Raw genomic sequence first — 18,854 nt, 5'->3', positions numbered from 1 at the left:
CTTTGCCCCCGCTAACAGGATGGCGGGAGCGTGATGTACATTTGCCGTGCTGAACGTGCAACTCTGAGGAAGCCAAATCACATCTGTGCCTCTGCTTCCTCACCTGCAGCTGCGGAAGGGCGACTGGAGCCCACCCAGAGCCTCGGCTGGCAACCCAGCGTGTCTGACCACAAACACGCGGGCTGACGCGGAGAAAAGGCAACTCCCATCGCACCCCACAAGGCGCCCTCGGGAGCGCTGCCAAAGGCCTCCTCAGCCAGCCACCTCCACCGGCCCGCACCTCCGCGGCCCTTCCCACCGCCCAAAGCAAGGAGGCGCGACGGTCCCCTGCGGGCCCGCCGTCCGGCCGGAGAGCGGGGTGGTGGCTTTCCCCTCACGGGGGCTCGGCCAGGCCCTGACCTCGCCGTCCAGGGCGGGATGCCCCAAAAGAAAGCCCTCTCCCCGCCGCCACCCGCAGCTCTCCACAAGAGCCCGCCCCCACTCCCGGTGCCGTGGTGCCAGGTGCCCCCTTCCACACAGCCGCGGCTCCCCGTGCCCCTCGGCAGCCCGGCCCGGCCCGCCCGGCTCCCGCTCCCCGCTGACTGCCCGCAGCTCCCTCAGGGCGGCGGTGATGTCACATCCGCTCCCCCCGCCGCCGTCTCCAGGGCCCAAACTTTACCGGTGGGCTGGGCCGGGCCGAGCCGGGAGGGGCGGGGTCTGGAGGCGGCAGCGGAGGCGCTCCGGCAGCGCGGGCAGCGCCGTCCTCGGTGCCCGCGGAATGAGCGTTCCCCGGGCGGCTGCCGGCTGCCGCCTCCAGTCGGGCTGCGGCGGGCGGGCGGGCAGAAAGCGCGGCTGCCGGCGCGGTCGCTGCGGCGGGAGCGGGTGAATGACCGAGAGGAGCGGCGCGGAGAGGCAGCCCCGGGATCAGGATGCGGGCGCCCGCCACCATCCTCAACCTCCTGCTGCTGTCCTTGCTGGCCGGCCTCGATCCCTCCAAGGTAGGAGCCGGCCGGGCGCCCGCAAGTGCGGTGCCGGCCCGCACACGGCGTACGCGGGAGCGGGCGATGCGGTTCAGCGCGGGGCTAGACGGCTCCGGGGTGTCCGACGGGCCAGGCGGGAGGGTCCCAGGAGGAGACCGCTGGCATCGGTGCCGGCTTCGCGGTGCGAAGCGGGGAAGCGCGGGCGCTCAGAGGGGCCGCGGGAGCGCGGCGGCGAGGCCCGCCGCATCGGTAGGCAGAGCCCGCACCCCGCCGGCACCACGGGGGTGCGGATGGAGGCGGTGGGAGCGGCGGGGGCCGGGGGGTGCCCCGCTGAAGGGACACCCGGCCGTTGCGGGGAAGGAGCGAGGCACGGCAAACGGGGAGCGGCAGCCTGCGGCGGGAGAGAAACGCGTTTCGGGTGGAACCGCAGGCGTTGCGTGAAGGCGCTGGGTTTTAGCGCTACGGCCGCGCTCCGGGCTGCGGCAGCCTTCCGTTATTTTCACGTGTGTTCCGGTCGCCAAAAGATATTGAAATAACGATAAAAGCAAACAATATGCTTTAGCCGCGCAGCCTGGCTTGTGAAGGTGATTTTAGATTAAATCATTAAAGAAAAAAAGCAGAATTGCAGTGTAGCGCTGAAGAGGATGATGCCTGAACCCCCCTAGGCCTGCAGATGTCTGTGGTGCTGCGTGTTGTAGACGCAGAACTTGTCTCCTTTGGGTTTTTGTGACATGCAGTCTTATAACTGTGAGCATTATAAAAAAGCCACGAGAGAGAAAACATTCTTACCCTGTACTGCAGCCCGTTCCCAGCAGCGGTCCAGACCGTGTTGCCCGTATTTATAGTGTCTGTTGGTGAATGTCATTTTAATGATACAGTTTAGGTACTAGACAATCATATGAGGCAATGCTCCGCTCTTCTGGCTGTCTCTTTTTCCTTTAAAATAAAGGAATCGATCACATAAATTAATCATATACAAATAAGAACTGAATTGCCAACAGTATGGAAGGGAACTTCCAGCAATACGGAAGTTCCTTTTTAAAAATATAAAGACAGAACTTAAAAAGAAATTTACGGCTGCAGTATTCTGCCTGCCTTTTAATCAGTAAGATACACTGACAACTTAAAAAAGCAGGAGGTGATACGGGATTAATAACATTAGCTAAATAATTTATTATACCAATGTTATTAAATAGCAGCTATTTGAAAGTATTACCTTAGTGCTGTGTCTGTAACGAGAATCTTCAGGCAATGCACAGGAGTTCCACATCGGTGTGAACAGCAGCACATGGTCACATTATAATTACAGCTTTCCACATGCTCGTTTTTCTTTATTTTTCCATCTTCTGTTACACTTAGTGAGATCTGTTAAAGTCAAGAGACTTAAAGAGGCTGCATGAAAGCAGAAAAAGCAAAATTTGTATCCCTGTCTATCCACAGCACAGTAAAACCCCGAATGAAGCAGATGTGCTTTGTCTGGTAGAATTATTCTTTTAGTTCAGGTGTCAGAGCTTTGCCCCAAAATAACAGCGGGGAGAAATGCTCCATCTTACGTGTCTGTCACCATCCAGCACTGAAAAGCAGGATGAGCCACTGGAATTAAATGGCATAAATTAACTTTTGAAACTTTGCTTCTAGCCCTTTTTGCTGCGGCGTACTGTGCAGAGGGCATAAAAATGGCCTTTCATTCTTTAGTCTGTGTGACATTTTCCAGGATATTAAAATGTTCATTGCAGGCTCTTTTAACTTTGTGAAGGGGTCATGAGCGACAAAGCTCAGAAGTCCTTAAGATTATATAAAAATAAGAGTCCTTAATCAAATTCTGGTGTTCATCAGAGCTAAATTGGGTTTTCAGAAATAAAAAACATGAGATCAAATAGTTACTCAGATCCTTGGTTAAGATGCTACGTCACATAAAGCATATAAAAGATGCTTTTATATGAGATCATAATTTTGTTTTGTTGACTGTGAACAAGAGATTTCATATTTCTGTGAAAAATGATCTATGTAAAATGTTTACAGGGGTTTTTTTTTAGCAGATAAGTACAAGTTGTGATTGAAATGTCACTTCAGAAATGGAAGTAGTGTCCAGTTATTTATCATGCTTTATACTAAATTGAAATGGAATAATAATTTTATGCCCTGGAGGTTAAGAAGCAAATATATCATATGAAACTAATTGTTGGAAACAAGGAGATGTTAAATTCTTTCTTTTACATAAAGAATTGTGCAATATGCTCCTGACTAGACAGACAAGTTTTTACATGCCCTTGACACTCACAAACTACCCAGCTTATGAAAATACATCATAGAGTCACAGAATGGTTTGGGTGGGAAGGGAGCGTTAAAGCCCACCCAGTCCAACCCCCCTGCCAGGAGCAGGGACATCTCCAACCAGATCAGGTTGCTCAGAGCCCCGGCCAACCTGGCCTGGAATGTTTCCAGGGATGGGGCATCCACCGCCTCTCTGGGCAACCCGGTCCAATCAGGCATTTCAATCACTTCAGACATTTCAAAGTACACACAATACATTTCTAGTCATGTCCTGCATAATTAATATTCAAGTAATAACTTACTTTACTGATCTTATTTTTTTTACTACTATAAAATAACACCTGGCAAAAACCCCTTTGATTTAGTACCAGGCCAGTGCTGACTCAAGACTGCTGTTCACGGGCACCCTTATTATGACAGGGCTTTCACGCTAAACTTACTAGATCATTTACTGATTGTAAAGTGTTTAAGTATCACCATCTTATGGTAAAATATGTTTTTAAAAATCTATTTAGTTTGTTCTTATATCTCTGAAACGTTAGGATTTTATTTCAGCCATAGTAATTTATTGCCCAGGCTTTTGTAGTTGTTTGCTGGGTTTTTTTCTGCTGAACATGACATAGAGTCTTGACCAGCTCTGGAAATTCTTCTTTAACAAATGGAAGACAGCTCACTACTGATTAATTTTAAACACTCTTACTGCTAATTATAGAATATCAATTCTAAGAGACTTAATTAAATGTGATATCTGTTAATTAGATTCTAATTTTTCTCTGTATTTACATAGAAAAATAGAAGAAAATATAATTATTCATGCTAATATATTTCAGTAAAGTTTTATTTCCAGCTGAGCAGCTAGATGATCCAGCAGGAAGCCAGCTATGGGGAAAGAACTTAGAATATAAAATTTTTCCTTCCTCCTACACTTAAGTGCAGTATCTTGAAAAAAGGAACTATTAAATATTAGGAAATTTCTAAGAGCTACTGCTAGGTGGCATCTCTGCGCTGCTTTTCTACAAGCCTGGAGTTTTCTGCAGTCACCTTCATAGTATGTAAGGTGGACTTCTTTTATAAGGGTTACTTTTGCTGGCCATCATTTGATAGTCACAGTAGTATAACCAAGTCAGCGTTCTAGGCTGATGTAATGCTGTTCCACACAGAAATCAAGCTCAGCAGGTTTCAAAGTCTAGGTGGCATTTTTGAAGTTTAATGTTGAAAATTTAAGTCGATTGAAAAAATATGTTCACTTCTCAATGCAGTCAGTGAATGTGATACCTTTAATTTCTATAATGGCTGGATGTCCTACATCTGTTGAGTTTAAATTACTTGATTTTTGAAAAAAAAAAAAAAAAAAGTTTCAGAAGACTGGCAAGTACAATCCCAAACAGAAGCTAAGTATAGTATCATTAAGGACAGTTACAGAAAGCTTGGGCTAATAGGATGTTTGGGAATATTAACATTAAAAAATAAAAGCAAATTTGAAACCAGTAATTTATTTTTGAATGATTAATTAAACTTTGCATTTTGATCTTTGGAATGGCTGCATCTCTATGATTTCAAAAATCTACAATTTTCACACATAGTCAGACTACACAACTAGCCACTGAAAACTTTTGTTTTCCCAGATTTCAAGTACTTTTAAATCATCCCTATTGTCACATTTTTTATAACAAGAATACTATGTACAAACAAAGGTTACCACAATACACTATTTTTGTTGGAAATATGACTCATAGTACTACAATACACTGCAAAATCAAATGGCAATCTCATTAGCTACTTGGAAATTAATTCACCCTGTTTCCTACAGTATCAGTAGTTAGTCCATATGCAAACTGTACATAATTGTTTAGCCTGCATGATTTAAGAATGCTCTACATCATTAACTGCGGAATGTGGTCAGCTCTGGGTTGGTGTCTGCTCTCCGTTTCTGAGCAAGGTGATTGAGTAGCCATTGAAGAACATCCTGTTGCTGTCAATATACCCTGGGCCCTCTTCCAAGCGTCATTCCAGTTACGTTATTCTCACTCTAGTAACCTCAGTCAATGGGTAAAGACCAAAGACTGCTGTTAACACTACTCATTCTTCCTCCAGTGGTCAATACAATGCCTTCTAACCTTTTAGTCCTGGGAAAAAAGATGCATCGTGTATTTCCTATTTAGCCACGCTCAATGACACACATCCACCATATGTTATGTAAGATCACAGAAAGGTATTCACTACATCATTTTAAGTAACATATATGAAGATAAACTGTGCAAAACCACACATGTGGGTGACATCTGCGTAACTGCTAACTCCTCTGGTGCTATCAGACACCACATGGTCTTTAAGGGCTTTTTACAACTGTTGATGCTACAAGAAGAGGCCCTTTTTGCCCTCTAAAACCAGACTCTTCTGTTATTCACTACTAATATGACTGCTACTTCTTTAAATGCACGCATACACTTCTTATATACACTATAATCTAAAAAAAAAATTACATATGTATGTATACACAGACCTATGTATGTATGTATACACAGACCTATGTGAATACATTCCTCTTTTCTCACAGGAAACAATTATTTTCCCATTAAATGCATATTGCCTTCAGGTAACCGGGCTTCCACCTTTCATCTGTATTTGGGCAAGCCATAAGCCAATAAAGGAAGAACAATTCACAAAATATGTAAAGAAGAAGCTGAAGCAGAGAAGGTGACTTTCAGGAATGCGAAATGCAGTATAACAGCTATTAAAACAACTATAGCCTTAAAAAATGGTGTTTCTAGCCGGCTTCAGATTTGACACAGTTATAAATTCCAAGTTCAAATCCATGATGTTCATAAGGGGCCTACTAAGAAAAGAACAGGGAGTCCTCAGAGAGGCTCCAGACTATTTTGGGCACTGAAATCCCCTTTTTCAGTACTGTAGTATGATAAAAATGCTTCAGGGCATCACTTAGGCATTCTTACTGCATCTTCACTGAAAACCAGGTAAAATTCAAAAGCCTTATGTAAATCTTTGCAGCAGCAGTCGACCAGGAGTCCTCTCAAAGACCGTTTTTGACAAGAACAGCCATCTATCCTACTGCTTTACTCCACAAGGCAGTGGGTTTCTTGTCTAAAATGAAACCTAGAGAAAGCAAGGACTTTGTGTGCCTGAGTTTGAACACAGAGTTCTTTTCACGAGGGAGCACTCAGGAGCAAGTGGAAAATTCTCATAGAAATGAACTGAAAATTTCAGATACTCTTGCATTTAAGCCTAAGTGGCGTAAAAACAGAAAGATGAGGATCCTAGACCAGATCTATTATTCACATGTTTTTAAACCAAGATGAGTGGCACAAGCGCGTGTTTCTACACACATTAACCATTCCACCTAAGAACATAGCCAGCAGCATTCTTATTCCTCCAAGCCAGAAAAAAAAAAAAAACCAAACAGAAATACAGCAGCAGTACATATTACTCTTAAAAATATTTTGAATGGTCTACAGAAAAACATTCAGGAGTTAAACATTTTAATGTGTTTCAAGAATTCTGAAAGAAGATCAAAGAGCTTAAATTGTACTAGTTTCATATAAAGATATAGCGTGTGCTAGTTCTCACATGGTCAGCTAATAAGCGTGCACTTGGTGCACCTGCAGAACAGAACAACTTACTGTTCACCTGCTCTGACCTCATTTTTCAAAAATGAGTTCTTTCACAAAAAAAAAAAAACCCTAGCTCCAAATCTGTCCCCCTTCAGTATTTTTACTCACTTTTTTTTTCCTAAGAGGAAATTATCTTAATGCATTCACAGGGAGATCTCAAGAACTCTCAAAGTGCACAGCATCAATCTTCATGTACTTGGTATTAACGATGCTTTTGCTGAAAAAAAAAAAAAAAAACAAAAGTTATAAATATGTTAACCATTCCTTTATTCAGTCAGCTGGGAAATTTTCCTAATACTAGGAGGAAATTAATTCTCTAGAGGACACAATTCCTCTTACTTCAGTTATCTTTACCAGCAATTCAGAAAGTCTGTTCATGAATTTAAGATTCATAGGACAATGTCTGGGTGATAGTGAAGCCCATGCAAAGACAATTCTGAGATTATTTCTGAATGTTGTGCACAGCACAGTGTCAAGAAATGTATAAAAAAAAAAAAAAGGAGACTGAACTTGGACATAATCTCTTATGTCCCAGCATTGCTTCCAAGAATCAGTGACGCTTCACTGCAAGCATGGACTGCAGCTTCAGATTTTTTTCACTGGGGACTCCAATCTTAAAGGCAACTGAACTTCTATCAGCAGCATAATTTATCAGAACATTTGAAACTATTTCAAAAATTCTATTTTTGTTATCTTTTTTATTTCTGTCATTAAAGGTTTCTAAAGTCCAGGCTTCATTCTGTTTGGAATTGGAGAATTCATATTTCTGTCTGAAGGAGACACCTAGACACCCGATTGCAAAGCAACAAGGCCCCCTGCATGGATCACCTTATCTCCATTTGTAAGACCATCTCACTGGGAATAGTACTAAAAGGTTTTTAATAAATAAGGAAACAACCTATGTATCGGATAAAGAAAGTTAGTACCATTTGTCAGGCTAGCTCTGTGTTGACTAAAACTAAATATCTCTAGTCTTCACCTTTACTGGCCGGCTTCTAGAAACAGTTTCTTAATCACCACCTTTTCAGACAATGACCCATACGTATTATTGAACTAGATACACCACAAAACGTGCAGGCTTAGGGAAGGAAACACAGAGCACAAAATTGTATCAATGGATACAGGAGTATACACAATAATTTGCTTACTTAAAGTTTCACGGTGGTATCACACATAGCATATACTTATTTTTTTCCCATACGATGCTGTGCCCTCTTCAGCAGGGTTTTACTTATCAGAAAAGCAAAAGAAACAACCAGGCGTATTTTTCATAACTCAGTAAACAATCATAAATTGGAACTTGAGTTCTAGCCAAAAGTAGGTTGACTAGGAAATACCACGTCTATGAATATGGAATTTTGAAAGCCTTTTCGAAATACCTTATTCAGAGAAAAGGTTTCTGCAAAGCAAATTTAAGCCTGAAAGTTACTTCTGTCACCTTAGCTTAGCCAAGGAAATATTTTAAAACATATGTTTCAAAGAATGTTCAAAATTGCGGTTGTTTGCTTCAAGGTAAAATTACATTTCCTACAAGATCAGCATCATTCAAGAGATTATTGTCTGTTGAGTCAGCCTTTCTAATGCACTCAGTGATGTACTTTTTAAATCGGTAGCTATTTTTCACATAACCAAAAGCCTTGTCCAAGGTGTCAATTATAACATTGCAGTCACTTTATTCAGCCTAGACATGATTTCTATTCTGATAACCCATTTATCCTGAACAGCAGTTACTTAACATACTTTCAGGAATGAATTTCCTAAGAGGAGTAAAGGGCTGTGCAGACTTCACAGTGCGTTCCCAGGATCTGTTCTATGGCTCTGACCCCGATCAGGATGTCTTCATGACAACAGTACAGTAAAACCTGCCAAAATCAGAACCTTGAATAACTCTTTTGGAGGTTACACCTCTCCTGGTAATTATTTCAAGACATGCATATATAGAAATTAAATGGAAAAAAAAAAAAAACACAACTCAAAAAAAAAAATCCTAGTGAAATGTGGCATAATGAAACTTGCTTTCCTAAAGAAAAACACAGGGGATAATATTAACCTTGCAGTCAGTAAATATCAAATTAAAATAATACTTGGTAGTTGATCATTCATGGCAAATGCATCCTTAAATAGACAACAAAAACCTTTTCCTGTACTCTTGAATAGTCTGAAGCTGTTTTATACAAAACAGGTCAGGAAACTTTATCATTAGCGCAATCAGAGACCTTTGGAGGTCTTCTAGTCCATCCCTCCAGCATTTCAGAGCCCCTCTGAGCAGCGGCTCTGACCTTCGGCAATTTCCAGTAATTTGGTATCATTCTGCCCCACCATCCTGAAGATGGTGAACAGTATAGCAACCCTTCAGCGATGCCTCTCGCTACCAGCTTCAGGTTAGACTCCAAACCACTACCCTTTACTAGTCCAAAGGTTTTTCTGCCTGCCTTGTAATCCACCCATCCAGTAATCTGAGCTATCTAGCAGGTTTTTTGTTTCTGGTTCTATTTTGCAATCGGGCTCTGTTGGGTATGGTTAAAGTCCATTCCTAGAGGAGAAATAGATTTATCCAGTGTATACAAAGAGTAATCGTGAGCTCATACTATTTTGGTTTGGAGTTTGTTTTCATCGGGCCCTAAAAACAAAATCATTCAATATGGAACTTTATAAAAACTCCGTGTCGAAAAGAAACAACAATATTTTTATACAATGATGACTTAGATGTAAGTAATGCGCAATGTTATCATGAATAATAGTTTTCAAGTGAGAGACTCTCAGAATATAATATTATTGTTTTCTTATCTTTTTTATCAAAAGAGAAGATAGTGATTTTTCCACATCACAGTTCTTATCCTAAAACCATTAAGATTTAATTTATATTTCTCAGTTTTTTTTCAGCAGCAAACTAAGGGCCACAAACATAGACTTTAGTGAAGTTCTTGGATTGGTCAATTCAGAATGACTGGAAAATTTAATTATTTTGTTGGTGAGATACCGAGGTATCTCCTGGGCATTTTTTTTTCCAGTGGGAGATATAGAAATGTATAGTATCCTGTGATCTGTCTTCTTTATCACTTTGTCCACAACAACTCTTAGTTAACTGACAGCTGTGACTCTTAAACTGAATTCTGCCTAATGCCAGTGTTATTGTGTTATTTCTTTTATATTTAAGAAATAACTATTTATTGGTATAAATCTCTCAGTTTTTTAGACATAGGATATAAAGTCCTTGCCCACTTGCACTACAAGCAAATTCAGTAGAATAAACAAATTTACATTCTGTAAATAATTTGTTATTCTTGTAGTTCTTAGTCTGTCCCCTTTCTAAATAAATTTATTCTAGTACTACTACTCTCCCAGTGCTCTAATACAGTTTTCAGCAACTCTTTAGTCCCCACTGCTTATTCTGTTTACTCCTTTCTGATGTATTCTGAGAGAAACTCATCAGATTTTGAGATACACATTACATCGCACAGGGAGAAGTGGTCACATCTTTGTCCTACGTGTATTCCTGGACATCTGGTTCATGGATAGGCTTGTTCTCCGGCTTGCAGCAATAGTCAATCGTGTTCAAATATATTCTACAAACCGCTGAAGATACAAAGATTGTCACTGGCTTGTTTTCCATCCGGTCTCTGAATAAGTGCACAATTATCAAAACATTATAAACATACGTGTTAACCGTCTCCCGTGAGGATCAGCTTTAGCCACAAGCAAAGAATATGGTCTCCCACAGACCTCAAGTTCCCCCCTCTGTCTCTTTCACCTAAAGGCTAATTCTGCTTCCACCTCTGCCTCCTGTGACAGGCAGGAATTTACTGACTCCCAGATGCCTTCTTGGTCCCCCAAATTTTACAAGTGCTCTTGCTTTTCTTTCTCTTTGTCATTAATATGTTGATATGAAAATGATATGGGCATTACCGTTTAACGAGCTCAACAGTATGTATGTATATAACACATGCAATTAAACCAGAGAAGCAAAAATGCAGCTGAAAGGCACATGAGTAAACTGGAAGCTATATTCCATACTATGTCACACAAAAATTAAAGTTTTCAGTCTTACAAAAGTCCCTCCTGGCCCAGAAAACTATACTGAAACCAAAGCAAAGAATAAGAGAAGTTCCTCTAAAGTAGGAAGCCATCCAATTACTGAGACTGGCTGTATCTTTACCCCTCTACTGAATTTGCACAGAAAACTTCCGAACTTACGTAAGCACTTCGTATTTCTACATTCTGTGATATTACAGGTTCATTTACGACATCCAAAAATCTGTCAGTTGTGGCTGTCACAAGGTTAAACAGATGATTCACGTTGTAATCCTTTTTAATAGGAAGTTTATAAAAATAATTTTTAATGATCTTCCGCTGTACTAGTCCTGCCGACACTGCTGAAATAAATACTTCCATATTAGCATATGGAAGTATATACAGATGGTACAGCAGTACATCTCTACCTTGTTTCCCTCCCATACTTCCTGCCGTGATCAGCAATCTATGTAGCATGATTCAAGGAGTTCAGATTTCTGCGCTGTACTCGTCATCTGCTGCTGCTCTTTCTTTGCCCTCTGGACTCGCTTTCTCATAAAACCATGCACGTAACTCTGTTAAAGTTCAAGTGAGCGACTCTGAATGTCTTCACTGCGGTGCTAGAGTAAAATCTGTCTGTCCAAAGTTCCAGTTACTGGCCTTACCATTTACATGTGGTACTCTAGTGGCTTTGAACGATTCCTGTGGTCCTTGTCTCGAGTGGACGTTGCTCTTGCAATTCTCTGAGAATCTTTAGAGTTTCTTTCAACTTAAACAGCTCTGACACATTTCTCAGCGCCGCAGCTGGAACATACATTCAGATGTCTCTTACAAAAATAATTTCTGTGTAAGTCGTTTTGGTTAGTGCCAGTCCAATGTATTTGAGTCAGGAGAAGTATTAGAAATTTCAGAATACAAAGACCCCTAACTACATCGTTTTCATCACACACTCTACAAAGTTTCAGAAAATCTACTTGCAAAGCAAGTTTCAGCATCCAGAAAAAAAAAAATAAAATAAAACTAGGGATACAGTGGTTCATGCTCCCTGTGACTATTTTCCTAGATCTAACTTTTGCTGAAATGTTACAAATTTATGATTAATTGTGATGATCCGAGACATAAAATTGTTGTTTCGGAGAGATAAGAGGCTTTTTAAAGGGAAATGCCCATGAAAGAATAATATCACAAATTCTTTAGAAAAGCTGATTGTTAGCATATGGATTGTGGTTCTTTGTAAGATTGTGGTTTTCTTATCAAAAACGCCATGACAAAAAATGCTGACCCTTTCTCTGGAAAAGGCTAAATGTTTACTTAAGGAAAATAAGATCTCTGTCTCGTTTGATATTATCCACTCTGTGCCACCAATCAATCTCTTTCACAGTCTCTCATTTCCAGGGACAAGTTATCTTTGCTATTTCTAATGTTTACTTCCTGATCATTTACAAAACGTGTAATTCACTATATCTATTTTCATTGATTTAATGATATATCTTCTATTTTAAATATTCATTTCTTATAAAATTATTTCTATTGGTTTGTGTGAAAGATTAAGGACTAAGGGGAGAGGAAGAGGCTGGTTTGTTTTGGTTTTGTAATCTTTCTATAAATCAAACCCTCAGCATTTGTATCAGTCCTTCCAGTCAGAAGTCTGCTATGGAAACATTTATTTTGGAAGTGCAGCGTTCTCCCTGATGTCCACTGTGTTTGCTTTGGTGTAAAGCACTGCTAGACAAGACATCATTCTCGCAGTAGCAATCCTTTGTTTCAAGCAGCAAAATACAGCTCCAGCCTGAGGACATATATACTTGTTCTTCTCCTCTTTCTCGAAGAAAAAGAGAAGGCATTTGGAGAAAATTTTGAATGGAAGTTTTGACTGAATCCACGTTCTCAGGATGTCCCATATATTTAGACTGTGGTGGTTATCTTTTTAAAGACTAAGCAGTCCCTTCTCTAAGGCGGTCTTTCTCACCTCAAGGACTCAAGAATGGAAAATTGTATTGGCTGAAACACACAATCATCACTGAGAACTATTTAGTGAAGCAGCAAGTTTGCTTTTGTGAGTGCCAGCAGGGACTACATTGTGAAATTTCGGAGTGGGCAGAGAAGTACAGCTCCTCCTCCTCCCAAGATGCCAGTATTTGTACTGCAGTCAGCGGTAGTTTCCCCCCTCTTCCTCCTCTGAGCTACCGGCTCTAGAGAGCAGCACGTGAGGAGGGACACAAAACGCTACTCATCTGGTCTTCCAACTCCTTCAACATCATCTGTGTGTGGAGGGATGTACAGCCAGGCCTATTCCTCTACTGATCAGACCAGAGAATTAAGTTATCCCTGATGGACATGAGGCACAAAGAGAGGGAAGGTACATGTTGGCTTAATTTGTGTTTCCTCCGCCTGAACAAGAAGTGAAAAGGCACTTTTCTGCCTCTGGAGATTTCAAAACACTCTCCAAAGACAGAATGACGTGGCTTCCCTGGCTGAATAAGAAGCCACCAGGTGATACTGAGAGCCTTGAATTTTAAATTTTTTTGAGAAAATGAAAGGAAAGGGTTTTGGATGTGTTCAGATTTGGCCAGTTCTAGATTTGTCAAGTGAGAAAGCTACATGAATGGCTAAAGTTTACTGCTGCTGTTCATAAAGAAGAAAAGTTTACCCAGATGCTACTGGCATTCATATTACATTCACCAGTGTCTGTCAGGAATGGAACAAATTGCTCTTGCTTATAGCTCTTTCCTATTTAGAAATACCACAGAAATTAAATAAGGTTATGGCTGGCTAGGGCATTGAGTCCATCTCTGTACAAGGGACATGACCAGTTCATATTTTCTCACATGGTTCCACAAATCACTTTCTAAACAGATGGTAACAGCGATGCTAGTTACTGAAAAAAAAAAAAATCTGATAAGCTACCTAGTTCTACTGTTAAATAGAAACAAGTTTGCAGTATTTCTCCTTTGGAATTTTCCTGAGCCACATGCAATTAGATATTTTCTAACACTTTCTTTCTCTATTCTCATTAGTACTCTTGGACATAGGCTATTTCTATTTTGTGATTTTCCTGGTTTAATAGCCTCTAACGCTTAAGACCGACTAATGTTATTGTTTCACTTGCTAATTTTTCTGGACCCCTACCTCCAGTAACTAATCTCTTCGGCAATTTTTTTCATGTTAAAATGTCACTCTTTTCCTATCCATTGTCATAAATTTCAATTACAGGTATAAAGACTTACTGTATCATGTCGTCACTAGTTTCCCAAACTCTTGCAGTTTTTAAGAAATTAGTAAATGTAATATCTTTCTTTTCTAATATTTTTGCTTCCTCTGTGGAAAATATGCTATTACGAGCTAATTTCATACCAAAGTCCTTAGGCTTCTCCTTTCTTCTCCCTCCACAACGCTAATTGCTTTTCTGTACCCATACACTCCTTATCTGCAGTCCTGGAATGCTTTCTGATGCGTACAGGTCCTCTTACCTGCTAGGCATTTCTTTTTGCCATATTCTGTTGTCTTTAGAGAACGGCTTCTTTTTCCAGGAGCCTTTTTTTGATATTTTTCAGTTTTGAGAGATTTTTCAGGGATTAGCTAAGTTTTGACAGATTCCTCCAGTCACCTCCATATCACTTCGTATGCTGAATTTGGTAATTTCTATTCTTATTTTTGATAGTAATTGAAACGAAATCATCTGAGCTACAAATAAGTGCATTTTAAGTCAAATGCACTGTTAACCTAAGGAAAGCATCCCAAGATTACAAGAATTCACATGATTATGGTTCATGCACCATATATGTTTAATTTTACTTAAAAGTCCATAACAGACGGATCTAGTAACTTGTTCATTGGACTGGAAAGACTTTCAGCTATCCTTCTCAGGGCATATATCCAAATTCTGGAACAGTTACTCCAATTAGTATCAGTTTAATTAAAATGCTTCATGACAGGGAAAAAAAACAAAAACCAAAAAATCTCCCACGACTAACTAAAGGTACGCTTCTTATATATATACACAGGTTACTTTGAAGAGGGCATTTTTTGACACAAGTCTGCATTGATTGTAGCAGGAGGAACTAATGATCCTCGTACCTACCACCATCAATTTAAACCCGAGCTTAAGAAATAACCTTAAATACTCTACTTGGTTATTTTAAATTAATAAAAAAAAAAATCCAATCAGATAATTCAGGTTTGGAGATCAGGCCTATTACTTCAGAGTCTCAGCTTTTTCTGCTGAACTCTTCTTTGAATTCAGAGCATTTTAAAATCGGCAACACCCTGTGAAGAGACATCTTTACAGTAAACAGAGCACATCCTCCCCATTTTCAGTCAGTGAGGCTTTGCGCTTCTATTTTCATTAGGAGCAGTGTGCTCAGATCTACAGTCAATGCTGCTGGGGGAATTCTTGCCTGACAAAATGACAAGGCTGATTCCACGGTATAAGTAAGTGCCGTGGTGTCTATTCATTGCAAGGCTCTACTTGAAGATTAACTTTCTGGAATAGTAACTGGCTGAAAGACCAAAGATAGTACTGGAAGCGATGAAAACTTCAGAACGAACCCTTAAATGCCTATCTGTGGATGCACTGCCTCTAGGCTGAGCAGTAGATACACGCTAGGGGACATCTGGAGGCTTGACTTGCTCATTGTCCAGTCAGGGTCAGTGGGCACTGGGACTTATTTGCAGCTCTCCTTCTTGGGTTTGTCTCTCACAGAAACCAAGGTACAGGGGAACCTGGTTAGATATCCATAACTAGCCTTACATGAGCTTACAGCCAAAGCCTGTACCCAGAGCTAGTAGCCTGCTAACACTCTCAGGAGCCCAAACTTAGAAAATCAGAATTGAGTAGATAAATGCATACTGTTTTTTGCTACTTCAGTTGTCACATGGCACAAAATTTGTTTCTTCTGAATTATGTTTTTTCGAACAGTGCCTATATTATAAATGTTAAATGCATGAGATACCATCCTTACAGGATAAAATACAAAATCAGAGATAGCTTGTGATGGGATGAAGGATGGCAGTAACAAGAACTTAGCAGAATGTGCTAAATAGTGGGCTCATTGTGAAAAATGTACTAGGTACTCTGAAAAGTGGAAAGAATAGGCTTAGGAAGGGAAGATAACAGGAAACTCAAATAATATGATGTGAGATTAAAAAATTGTACTGGGAACACCTTGGAAACACTGAAAACAGAAATATCTGAAAAGAACATGATCATATCTTGAGGACTATTTTGTCTTTCATAAAGGTACTGACCTATTAATAAAAGACTATATTAAAAATAAGACCAAGAGTATCAAAGCAGATTGTGACTGGGATATATTTCATTAAAAAATACACTGCTGTTGCCTAAAGAAAGCCCCATGGCTATGCCTCCTTCTGCCTTCCATCAAGGACAAAACAAAGATCTCCAAAGAAAAAGTAATGGCGACAGCAGGAAAGCTAGAGTCGTTTCTCCCTTGCAACATCCATCAATTGTGAGTTAGAACGTTGCCGTGTCTGTGACTAGGTCAGCAGGCCTATGCCCATCAAAGATTACCTCTTACTGGGCAAGTACACCAGTGCAAGATGCCTACGAAGAAAGTGAGGATGAAAAAGAGGACATGATTCAATATTTTTCTTTCTTAATGCACTGTCGTTCGTAGATAGGACAGAAAATAGAAATAAAATCTTCCACAAATAGTCATTCCAACTTTTAAACAAACCTAGGTTAAAAATTGTTTGTACTCCTTTTCTAGCAAGCAAAATTGATGACAGAGAAAATGTTAGGTGAGTATCGTAATATGTTTTTGAATATGAGTTTATAATTTGTACTTGCATTTGTACAGGAGAACAAATTTTGCCTGCACATTTAAGAAATACCAATATATGATACGGCTTATCAATCCAAAGTCGCTCAAATTTTAGCATTCGGATTTGTGTATTATTCATAAAATAGCTACACACCAGGAACTATTTCTAGAAATGTTGCTGGAAATAGTGCTCTGTCTGTAGACTGATTATAGTAGAAGAGGAAGCTAATTTACTTAAATTGTTTAGATCAAATTATCTGCTTAGCCTTATTATTGAGTATATAGTGCAGTCTATTTTTAACTATGCAATGGAGCTCTCAGAAGAGTAAAATACAGCTTAACACATTCCACTGCTGCAATTTTTTTCCCCAGTTCTTCATACCCAGATTCAGTCCCTACTGTGGTTTATAACGAAACCCCTCAGAGCTCAGTAACGCTTACAAAGCAGTGTCTGTTTTACTGGTCAGCGGGGAGGAGAAATATATGCTCCTGTTTCGCTTTTTCCATACAAGTATGAAAAACTAGAGAAAATAAGCAAGGGATCTCATTGTATAGACCCAAGGATAAAAAGGGGAAAAGGGGATCAGTCACTGAAACCTCACAGAAGAATATTAAGTACTGTTCAATGGCAGGGAAGAGTAAAAGACTAAGAGATGATTGATTTTCCTTCAACATATGTCTGAGAAATGTGTCAGAAAGCAAGCACGGCAAGGAGTAAGCTACTATTTGAAACAGAATCCTACAGAAGGAGATTTACAGCTGTTCCCAGGTTTTATCACTTTTTAGCTAGCCATCAGTCTCAAGTAGCTTCCAACAAAGAAAAAAAGCTCTTTCCCACTATTTTGATAGTTTCTTGCAAGATCGCTTACTAGATTCTGAAGTCATTTATTCATATCTTTAAATAATAAGCAGAATTACATAAATGCATTTTAAAGGATAAAAGGGAAAATTACACGCTTGGATTTAAAAATAATTTTAATAATTTAAATAATATAAATAATTAATAAATAATTATTTTAATTTTTTTTAGTTTAATTTGCTTATTTTCCCTACTACAAACATATAGATCTTTGCAATATGGGTGTCCTTAGATAGGTGGAACGATGCGCATGAACAGAAGTCATCACTGAGTTGTCACCATAAATGAAAATACCAATACTATTCTAAGATGAGATCGCATTTTCTATGCTGCTACCAAGACAGAAAATAGCATTTCTAACTCTTAGTATTCTTTCCCATTGTAATAAGACTTAAGTAAATATTATCGGGATATTCCACTAAGATTTTTTTTTAAAAGTAGTATCAGCCATTTCACTTTGTTCATTGTCAAGACCATTTTTTATATTAGATTTTCAATAGTGTAGATATATATAAAATTTTAAAGTCGCAAGCTTAAGGATTTTCACAAATTCAGGTTCTTAAAATCAGACAAGTATTTACACTTGTCCTGTCAGGATTCAAAAATAAGCACATATGACTAATATGACCAGTCAAAAATAACCCTATAAACTGGAATGCTAGATGCTTTCAGAGACAGATTTGTCACAGAACCTCAAGGCAAGGTTTCAGGTGGGTCAATACCGCAGCTTTTGCCAAAGACACTTGAGGACATCAGTCTGGTATCAGTTACTTTGTGGTTAGACAATGGGACCACACAATATTTTCTGCAAACAGTCCACCCAGCTCCAACGGTTGTCTTTCTGACAGCTAACAGGTACGCTGCAGAATGAGTCCCCAAGGCTCTTCCCAGGACTTCATGAGACCTAACAGCCTTTCAGTAACAATAAAAAATGTTACTAAAACTTCTCAGGGTAATGTCCATGTTTTCTTGTCTATCTGGGAAACAAGTACTGTTCTGTAGGCCTACTATGAATATGTAGTTATGAATGGATCCAGCACATGGATTTGCTTTGGACTCAAGTAAAGTGTTTACTGCAAATAAACCTTTCATTGTGTTCCTGGGAACTGCTTATCCATCCTCTTCCGTTTCTGTCCAGATTTTTTTCTTTTGCGGAAATCATCCAGTAAGCAGAACAACATATAACTTCCATATGAGAAAGCATAAACAGGATGACTGTTATTATGGAGTTGACAAGGGATTTGTATACCATAGTCTCAAGGCAATAAGTTTCCTTATTCTATAGCTAGAAAAGGAATGCGTTGGAGTTAAGTTAGTCTGAGGTACAATCAAAAAGCAT

The 18,854-nt window shown here is 39.9% G+C and overlaps 1 protein-coding gene across 1 annotated transcript in view; it reads left to right on the top strand.

The window, feature by feature from the left end:
• Window positions 1-784: 784 nt before the first annotated feature.
• The window catches only part of OLFM3 (olfactomedin 3), a 59,590-nt gene continuing 41,520 nt past the window's right edge, over window positions 785-18,854 (top strand). Inside the window, exon 1 of the mRNA XM_086753254.1 lies at window positions 785-977. Coding sequence (XP_086609380.1) covers window positions 909-977 — 69 coding nt within the window. The 5' untranslated portion in view covers window positions 785-908. The remainder of the gene's footprint in view (window positions 978-18,854) is intronic.

The sequence above is a fragment of the Chlamydotis macqueenii genome, chromosome 8 (assembly GCF_036417535.1).
Source record: "Chlamydotis macqueenii isolate bChlMac1 chromosome 8, bChlMac1.mat, whole genome shotgun sequence".
NCBI lineage: Eukaryota > Metazoa > Chordata > Aves > Otidiformes > Otididae > Chlamydotis > Chlamydotis macqueenii.
This window is presented reverse-complemented; position numbering and strand designations above follow the sequence as displayed.